The 10,281-nt window shown below is 40.9% G+C and overlaps 1 protein-coding gene across 2 annotated transcripts in view; it reads left to right on the top strand.

Annotated features, from left to right (window-relative positions):
* The first annotated feature begins 560 nt into the window (after window positions 1–560).
* Window positions 561–10,281, top strand: part of LOC140718366 (pleckstrin homology domain-containing family G member 5-like) — a 122,912-nt gene continuing 113,191 nt past the window's right edge. The window contains exon 1 of one of the 2 annotated variants that reach the window (XM_073031985.1): window positions 561–940. Coding sequence is in view for 1 of the 2 variants with exons in the window: in XM_073031982.1 (XP_072888083.1) it covers window positions 1,351–1,423 (73 nt within the window). In the remaining variant the exon portion in view is untranslated. Of the gene's footprint in view, window positions 941–985; window positions 1,424–10,281 lie in introns of those variants that run through there. The other variant, XM_073031982.1, reaches the window with a different exon arrangement.

Genomic DNA, 10,281 nt, shown 5'->3' with positions numbered 1-10,281 from the left:
TATGTATGTTAAAGTCGAATACAGTTTTGAATGCAGTCTGCTTCTACTGAGAGTGAAGAGATAATCAGGGGGTTTCCAGATGTGTCTTATTGCTCTGACATGGCATATCAAAGATCATTCAGAAAGGAGAGCAGCATAGCCCCAGTCTAGCTCCAGACTCAGGTCCTTGCTTTAGTTTCCTTTGCTATTTTGTATATACAATAAAGTTCAAATACAGGAAACTCTTTGTTCTTCATTTACTTAAACCACGCCTTTCAAAAATAAATCAGTTGGAAGTTTCCTTTTCAAATTATAGATTTTTTGCAGTGCTTCCACAAATAAACTAAAGATTGAATTGATGAATTTTTGTTAGGTTAATTTAATCAGTGAAAGGCACAATGCTTTGCAGCTTCGAATGCAGGATGATCTCCAGGAAACGTTAATGTTGCCTTTTTAAGAGCCTGAAAGCTTTAGCCTATTTAATCATCTCCATATGCTGATCCTGGCTGCTACGGAAGGACTTGGCACAGGAATTGGACTGCACAGTGGCAGAAAATAAATATGGGCACTGCATGTTTGCGGCTGGGGAGAAAAATTCCATCTAAAATATTTGGGCTTCTTCAGACAGACCCCATAAAGGTAAACAGATATCAGAGAGGAAATTAATCTGCAGTCTGGTCAGAGGAACCAAGGCTCAGTGGTAGTACACAAGGCACAAGACAAACTTCTCCACACTGACAGAGCTGGGGCTGCGGAAAGGTGTTACTGGGCTTTGGAATCTTGCTGCCATGGTGATGGTCATTATGCGGGAGATGCCGGGCAGCTTAACTTTCTGATTTGTGATCAGATATCAGCTGCAATAAAGTGGTCTGAGTACGACAGAAGAGAAAGGCTCCAGAGAAAGCAGATTGCTAACGGGGAGGTGCAAATGAAGGAGCAACAAAGAAGGAACAACTCAAAGGTAAAGAGAGAGTAAAAGAAGCTTTAAAAAAAGGATGCCAAAAGAAAAACAAAGTGCGAAGACTAGCATAGTCAGCAAAGGAGAAAGCAGTAAAAATAAGTGAGAAGTTTGTGAGAATTGGAAGTGAATTAAAAGTTGGTGAAAAATAAAGGAACAAATGAGAGCAGCAAAATGAAGAGTAGAGTAAAATAACAGAAGAGCCCACAGCTGTACAAACTGAATAGATTTAAGCGATGAAGGGAAAAAACATAAACAAGGAAATCAATGAGAGGAGTTTTACTCGTGCTGAAGCCTTTATACATTTTTGTGGACTGATGTGTGGAAAGGAAGTTTATTAAAACACAGTCTATCCATATGGTATTTGGATCTCAGTATTTGGCTATAGCTGGCAATCATCTGCAGTGCAAAGTATGAACTCTGTCCTTACCAAATATGGGTCCCCACCACGAAACTGGCTCAACCTACGCCTCCGCATGCAGCCAAGTAAGTACAACAATTGATCCCTGGTAACGTGGCGGTATTTGTGTTTAACAAAATCCATGATCCTTGTGCAGAGTTGATATGATTTGGAATGCACTTCCTAAAATGGTGCTGGTATCAATTGCAAGTAGAACTTTCAAAAGGAATGGGATACATTCTTGGAAAAGAATTGCATGCCGGGGGAAGCAATGGTATTAATTAGAGCTTTCTAGGGTCTGGGCACTAAGAGCTGAATGGTTTCTTCTTGTAATTCCAAGTCCTCTTTAACTAACTATCCTTTTACCTGTGGCCAAGTGCTTCTATCATTATGAATGGACAGTCCAACATCCACTTCATTTGTTCAATACTGGTGGATTATATTACCAGAGGTTATTATTAGGCTCTGTCTCTTTTGTCAGAGAAGCTGCTGATGTGCATCCAATGGATCTTTATAAGACACATCTTCCTACTAAAGAAATCTTGTCAATTAAGATCACACTATCTGAGGGACTGGTGTTGTTGAGAACCCTTATATAACTCTACTTAAGTAAGATTAGTGTTCAGAATTGAATTCCTATGCCCCTCTCCTATTCTGAATGTGATTACACTCACTGGGGTAGAGCCCATGAAGGTGACTGCTGTTACGGAATTAAGATATTCCCTTCTAAAGGTGTTGACTTTCACAAAGGAGAGTGTTCTCATTAGGACAATGTCATGGGGATCATGCATGATGCCCTCTAGAACAGTAATCACTTGTGGAACCTATCATCAGCTTGTAATCAAAATCAGTTGAAGCTGGGCCATAAGTGAAGAAAAATACATCAGGTATTGACATATGTCAGGGTCTGTAAACCATTTCTTGTAGTTCTTCACCTATGCAAAGAACTATTAATTTTAGTGGTAAATCCCTTAGACATAATACAGGCAACTGTGTTCCACATTGTTATGTTATACCAACGAAAGAGAGATTCACCAAGTTCACATAACATTTTACCACGGAATGCATGGAAATGTTAATATTTACATGCAATCACTATACATAACTATCAAGAACAAATAGGTCAAATGTTCAATGTACTTATTAGAAATGCAATTAGATTCGCAATTAGCCAATTTCTTAGAGGTACTGGACCATACTGTTCTGTGTTCCAGCCGGGATGTTGTTCTTCCTGTTTTTGGGCAATGGAAGAAACAGTTTCAAAAGTAGAATTTCCAGATGGTCAACACAGAGCATTAACTGTTAGGGAACCTCAGTCACCTTCCACCTGTGACTTCCCCTGCACTGAAACAGAATACCCCATAGAAGAAATAGGATTTGCCTTTTTGCGACAAAGATTACATTTGAAAAAAATTGTTAGTAGTAGGTTTCCCTCCGAACTGCTGAGGGCTGTGCATTCATTTGTAGGACTGCATACAATTTTGGGCACTACAACTTGGGAAGCAGGTACTGGCTGTAGAGTGGGTGCAGTGCAGATTTCTAAGAGTTCTATCAGATTTAGACAGCCAAATAGGATATAAACTGCAATTGTATTTACTCAAGAAGGTGAAAGGAAAATTCATTTGAGGTTTTGAAATATTACAGCATTATTCAGGAAGATGCTGAAAATAAAACTGCTGATAAGAGACTTTAGTTAAGATAGTTCAGGTGTGAAATAAGCAAAAGGTAAATGAAATCTGGAACATCTTTCAATTAGAGTATGCATGCAATCTAGAGCTTTCTTGACTTAGTTATAGTGTAAATTTAGATATATGGAGGTACAAATCAACTGTGATATAATAGACTTGAAATCTGAGTGGCCTCTTCATACTCCTATATAGTAATGAAGGGCAAAATGGTCTGCTGTTCCTGTGTAAAAACAAATGAAACGAGGGCTGATTGGGCTCATTTTGCAACCCCTTAGCTATTTTTAGGGGTTGAATAGCATTTACATTTATTTCAGACTACAGTTTGGGTTTTATCTGTCAGCAGAACCTTTCTTGACTGGAATCTGGTAATTATGAGATGTTAACACAGTCAATTGATTCTTGTTTTTGTCGATTCCAGTGTGATTCTTGTTAACTGGTTCCCTTTAACATAATCCTACACATTTAGAAGTCAATTGGCAATTCAACCATTCACCTTCAATTCTTTAGTACTTCCAGTGTGTAATTCTATATATTTATGCAATCATCTATATTTCTACATGTTAAATCATGTTGTATTAGCACCCCTCAGCCAAGTAAATTCAGTCAGTAATGTGGTAACTGACTGCAAATAAAGAATGCCCCCTCTTCATATTTTCCTCAGGAATGGGACTCAAGATTTTCTCAGCCGATGACACCAAAATCGGTGGTGTGAACGAGGTTGTCTAATGTTGTGACAGGATCTAGATCAACTGGGAATATGGGTAAAGGAATGGCAGGTGGAATTTAACTCAGCCAAGTGTGAAGTGTTCGTTTTATGGGAAGTTACAGTGCCTGTAAAAAGCATCTCTCCCCCCCCACCCCCCCACCTCCTTGGAAGTTTTTATAATATTGAATCACAGTGGATTTAATTTGTCTTTACACTAATCAACAGTAAGACTCTTTCATGTCAAAGTAAAAACAGTTCTCTACAAAATGATATTAGTTATAAATATAAAACACAAAATAATTGATTGCATCAGTATTCACCCTCCTTTAATATGACACACCAGATCATCACTGGTGCAGCCAATTGGTTTTCAAAGTCACATAATTAGTTAAACGGAAATCACTATGTGAAGTCAAGGTGTTTCAATTGATTGTAGTAAAACTACACTACAATCTGGAAGGTCCAACTGCTGGTGAGTCAGTATCCTTGCAAAAGGTACACCATAAAGACAAAAAAACACTCCTAGCAACTCTGCAAAAAAAGGTTATTGAAAAGCATAAGTCAAGAGATGGATAGAAGAAAATTTCCAAGTCTCTGAATAGCCTTGGGGCGCAGTTACGTCAATCATCAAAATATGGAAAGAATATGGCACAGCCTGGAGCAGGCCATCCTCACAAACTGTGACTCTGCAAGAAAGGGACTAGTGGGGGAGGCCACCAAGGGACCTATGACAACTCTGGAGGAGTTACAAACTTCAGTGGCTGAGGTGGGAGAGACTGCACTTACAACAACTGTTGCCTGGGTGCTTCACCAGTTGCAACTTTATGGGAGAGTGGCAAAGAGAAAGTCACTGTTGGAAAAAAAACTCATGAAGCCTTGGCTGGAGATTTTCAGAAGAAATGTGAGAGACTTTGAAGTCAGCTGAAAGAAGATTCCATTGTCTGATGAAATCAAAATTCAGCTTTTTGACCATCAGACCGTGAAGCATGGTCATAATAGCTGCATCATGCTGTGGGGATGCCTCACAGCAGCAGGCCTTGGAAGGCTTGTGAAGGTAGAGTGTAAAATGAATGCAGCAAAATACAGGGAAATCCTGGAGGGAAACCTGATGATGCAGTCTACAAGAGAACTGTAACTTGGGAGAAGATTTGTTTCCAGCGAGACAATGCATAAAGTTAAAGCTGCACAGGAAAAACAACAAAGTTAACGTTTTAGAGTGGCCAAGTCAGAGTCCAGACCTCAATCCAATTGAGAATCTGTGGCTGTACTTGAAAAAGGCTGTTCACTCATGATTACCATGCAATCTGACAGAGCTTGAGCAATTTTGTAAAGAAGAATGGGGAAAAATTGCAGTGTCCAGATATGCAAAGCTGATAGAGACCTACCCACATAGTCTCAAGGCTGTAATTGCCACCAAAGGGGCATCTACTAAATACTGACTTGAAGGGGGTGAGTAATTATGCAATCAAGTATTTTGTGTTTAGTAATTGTAATAGATTTAGGTCAAATGTAGAAATTTATTTTCACTTTGACATGAAAGAGTCTTTCTGTTGATCAGTGTCAAAAGAGCTAAATTAAATGCACTGTAATGTAATGTTGTAAAACAATAAAACATGAAAACTTCTGGGGGGGGGGGGCAGCGAATACTTTATATAGGCACTGTAAACTAAGGCAGGACATACCCAGTAAAAGGCAAGATCCTGGAGTGAAGTTTTTAAGGTTCAGGTAGGTAGTTCCCTGAAAGTGGCGATACAGGTAGATAAAGTGGCGAATAAGGCTTATGGCATGTTTACCTTAATCGGACGGGGCATTGACTGCCAGATTTGGGATGTCACGTTACAGCTATGCAAGATGTTGGTGAGACCACAACTGGAATATTGTGTGTGGCTCAAGTCTCCGCATTGTAGGATGGATGTGATTAAGCTAGGTAGAGCAGAAAAGATTTACAAGGGAGTTGATCTGTCTGGAGGCTTGAGTTTAAAAGAAGAGAGTGGGTAAGCTTGAGACTGTTTTGCGTAGACTGCAGAGGCAGAAGGCTGACCTTATTGAGGTTTATAAAATCTTGAGGGGCACAAATAAAGTGGATGATTAGTCTTTTTCCCTGGGTAGGGGAATCGAAAACTAAAAACTTCATCTGTAAGTTAAGGGGAGAAATATTTAAAGGGGCCTGGGGGACAGATTTTTCACTTAGAAAGTGGTGGGTATAGGGAATGTGCTGCCAGAGGAAGAGGGAGAGGTGGATTGGAATACAGTGTTTAAATGATAATTCAATAGGTTCATGGAAAGGGGAGACTATGAGAGATAATGGACCCAGTGCAAGCAAATGAGACTAGCTTAGGGAAGCATCTTGATCGGTATGGATGACTTGGGCTGAAGGGCCTGTTTTCGTGCTTAGTGACTCCATACGCAAGTACAATTGCTAAACACTGGCAGGCTAGTTGTATATTGAGTAAGATGTGTACCGTCTTTTTCTATTTGACCAACAAGACCTGAAATAGACACATTTTACACATTTCTGGGTCCCTGCTCCTCTTTCCACTTTACGGCTGTTTTACAATTGCACTGATTTCCTGGCCAAGTTCCTGTCATTGTGTGGTCATATGTTTGAGAGCAGTGATCCTGATTCCTCCTCCTTGGGACTTACCAATCCATTGAGCTGGGACCAGAAGTCCTGGCAATGGTTCATTACTCTGATTGTGCTAACACTTTCTTCTGAGCTTCTATTGCTTGGATATTTCACTCTTGTTTATTCTGAACCTTATCTGACACCAACCCAAATTTCCAAGCCAAAAGAAATTGGAAATGAGACTCCGAAGAAACAGAAAATATGAGCAGGGGAAGACTGAGCTAACCAGACAGTGAAGTCATTCTACTCTCCTGATCTCCTCCCAAAAAAGGGAAAAACAAATTTGTTTTCACCTCTCCGCCAGCTAAGGTGTTCGTGCAGCTTGGATCCAGCAGGGATCCACTTTCTCAATTGGTCTTGCATGCTGCAGCTTTTAAAAAGAATATAAAACTGTATCTGAAAATAAATCCTTTATACAACTTGAGATAAACTAAAACATATAGTATTTAAGAACATAGTATTTTTAGAAGGCCTTCCACTATGCCAGGGAAATTACTCTCCACTCGGTTGGGGGGGGTGGGGGTGGGTCCAGCTTTAAGAATGATATAAAATAATAATATGATGCTGGAAAAATCAACCTGCCTCACTAATATTCCGTCCACCATCCTAAACATTTGTTTCCCTCACTACGAGAGCACAGGACTGCAGATTTAATATCTACATAAATCACTGCAGTTACTTCTCGTGAGGCAGAAGGCAAAGTGTGTACCACCTCTAATAGGTTCCTATCAAAGTCACATATAATGTTAATTTAGAAATAAATAGTTGTTCCTACATTATCATTGGATCTAAATCTTGGATTTCCCCACCCAAACAGGCCTTCCTTTCTTTTATGTTTTATAAGCTTGTGATAGTGCCCCGAACCTGAATGTTTCTGGGAAGCTTAATTGAGGAAGAATTTGACTTGCTGCAGTCCAAGAAGATAGAACCACAGTACGTTACAGCACAGAAACAGGTCTTTTGTCCCTTCTTGGCTGTGCCGAACCATTTTTCTGCCTAGTCCCACTGACCTGCAGCTGGACCATATCCCTCCATACCCCTCTCATCCATGTACCTGTCCAAGTTTTTCTTAAATGTTAAAAGTGAGCCCACATTTACCGCTTCATCTGGCGGCTCATTCCACACTCCCACCACACTCAGATGATTAACCATTTTCTTGGGGACTTCTGGGATGGGCAGTCTAGCAAAATCTTGAAAATAATTTATTTAAAAACACTTGCTTCTAACTCTTGCACCTTCCTAGTTCTTGAATGTTTATTCTCCACTTCATTTTTCCCCTCTCTGTTGCCTCTCCCCTCTCCTTACCTTCCCCTTCCTTTGTCTTTAATCAACTATTTCACTCCTTTCCAATTCTTTCATACATCTCCCCAAACCTACATTTTCCTCCACCATCCCTACACTTAGTTGTCATCATCCCTCTTGCCTTCCTCCCAATTTTGCCTCTCCCCCTGCCTTCAATCTAATCCTATGTATGCCTTTTTGTCCCATGTTCTTCTCTCTGACCTACTTTCCTGGGCTTTCATTATCTCCATCTACATTTTCCTCCTTCATCTTCATTTCCCCATTTATTTTTCCTCTATCAGTTTTCCCCACATTTTGTTTTGCTTCCTGTCCTGTTTATTATTTTCTTTCTCCCTCACCTTCCCCCCTACATCTATCCTCCTCCACCTTTTAGTTAACCTTCCTTCCCTTCTCTAATATTCCACAGGGAAATCCATGGACCACCGGAAGCTCTGGGTCCAATCCTAGAACAGTCAAGCCCTGGAGTTCTTTCATGCTTCATGAGCTGCTGATGGGTGCCCTGGATCTGAATGCTCATGGGAAGCTTAGTGAGTTTAAAGGAATGTATATTTATATCAAAAAATTGCAGCCTCTTTAAAGAACGGAGAAATATCAGGAAACAAATACAAGTCCGTTCTCATAAATACAGAAAACAGAAAGCTTAATGGGTAGCACATACAAAATGCTGCAGGAACTCAGAAGTCAAGCAGCATCTATGGAGGGAAATAAACAGTCAACATTTTGGGCTGAGACCTTTCATCAGGACCGGAAAAAGAAGAGAACAGAAGCCAGAGTAAGATGAGAGGAGGGGAAGAAGTGCAAGCTGGGAGGTAATAGGTGAAAACAGAGAGAATAGGTAAGGGGCAATGGGGAGTTGGGGGTTGTAAGTACCTGGGAGTGGATATCTGGAAGAGGTAGATGGCTAACGAAGAAGGAATGTAATAGGAGAGGACAATGGAGCATGAAATAAAGGGAACAAAGAGGGGAACCAGAGGGAGGTGGTGGCAGTTGAGAAGAAAAGGGTAAGAGTGTAACGAGAATGGGTGGGCAGGTGGAAAATATGAGAAGAAGGGAGGAAGGAGAAATTAATGGAAATTGATGTTCAATCCCCCATTAAATTTCTTCTTCAGCCCTTTACCTCTTCCACTTGTACCCTCGCAGCTTCTTATTTCATTCTCCTTCTGCCACCCACCCACCTTCGCATCAACAGATCTCACCTATCACCTACCAGCTTTTACTCCTCCTCCTCCCCCCACCTCCATATTCCCGATTCTGCACTCTTCCTTTCAAGTCTCAGCCCAAAACATCGACTGTTTATTCCCCTCCATTGCTGCTGCTGGACTTGATGAGTTCTTCTGGCATTTTGTGTGTGTCTTGCTCAAAATTTCCAGCATTTGCAGAATCTGTTGTGATTATAGTTATTTCAGAGATTTGGAGTACATATATGTAGAAGCTGCATTACAAATCCGGATCTCCAGTTAGAATCCATCAGAAGCTCCGCCTTTGCTTTAAGTACTGTAATTTAGGGTTATTTTGGTCTTTGATTCTCCAGACTGATGCCAGGCTTAAAAGTTTTAAATTGTGAGGGTAAACTCGAGGAAATCTGCAGATGCTGGAAATTCAAGCAACACACACAAAATGCTGGTGGAACGCAGCAGGTCGGGCAGCATCTATAGGGAGAAGTGCTGTCGGTGTTTCGGGCAGAGACCCTTCATCAGGACTAACTGAAAAGAAAGATAGTAAGAGATGGGCAGATAGTAAGAGGGGGAGGGGAGCACCAGCCCTGATATATTTAGCTTGCCCCCCGCCTCCCTTTTTCTCTCTCTTTCTGCCCATCACTCTACCTGTTCTCCATCTCCCTCTGGTGCTCCCCTCCCCCTTTCTTTCTCCCTAGGCCTCCCGTTCCATGATCCTCTCCCTTCTCCAGCTCTGTATCCCTTTTGCCAATCACCTTTCTGGCTCTCAGCTCCACCCCACCCCCTCCGGTCTTCTATCATTTCGCATTTTCCCCTCCCCCTCCTACTTTCAAATCTCTTACTATCTTTCCTTTCAGTTAGTCCTGACGAAGGGTCTTGACCCGAAACGTTGACAGCACTCCTCCCTATAGATGCTGGCTGACGCAAATTGTGAGGGTAATTTGCATTGACCAACATCACAATCCCTTAAGAGGAATGAGGGCTGATCCAAGTGAGGTGATGGATTCAAATTAGAGTATATCAATTTGAACTTGCATTGGGTGCTTCAGCACTAGTATTTGAAGAATTTCTTCACATGTAGAATAGTAGAAATTTGTTGCTCTTTCCCATAAAAGGTCAATAGAAATTTTAAATATGAGATATATTGTGTATCCATCTCATATTTAACATTTCTTTTGACCTTTAGTGGATAGACAAAATTCAAATGACTATCGAATTCACTGGTTCCCAACCTTTTTTATGCTATGGACCCCTACCATTAACCAAGGGGTCTGTGGATCCCAGGCTGGGACCCCCCAATGAATGGTCCCTTCTGAATGGTAGAATCGCCTTGAAAAAGATGAATGGTCCCTCCTGACATTATTTTCACCCATAACCTTAAATACTCAGTTTGTCATTGAATCATGATCATGTACGTACTTCTTCTGAACCAAGTTATAGACCTTAA

This window comes from Hemitrygon akajei, chromosome 29 (genome assembly GCF_048418815.1).
Source record: "Hemitrygon akajei chromosome 29, sHemAka1.3, whole genome shotgun sequence".
Classification (NCBI taxonomy): Eukaryota; Metazoa; Chordata; class Chondrichthyes; order Myliobatiformes; family Dasyatidae; genus Hemitrygon; species Hemitrygon akajei.
Note: the sequence above shows the minus strand (reverse complement) of the source record. Positions and strands in the feature narration are given on the sequence as shown.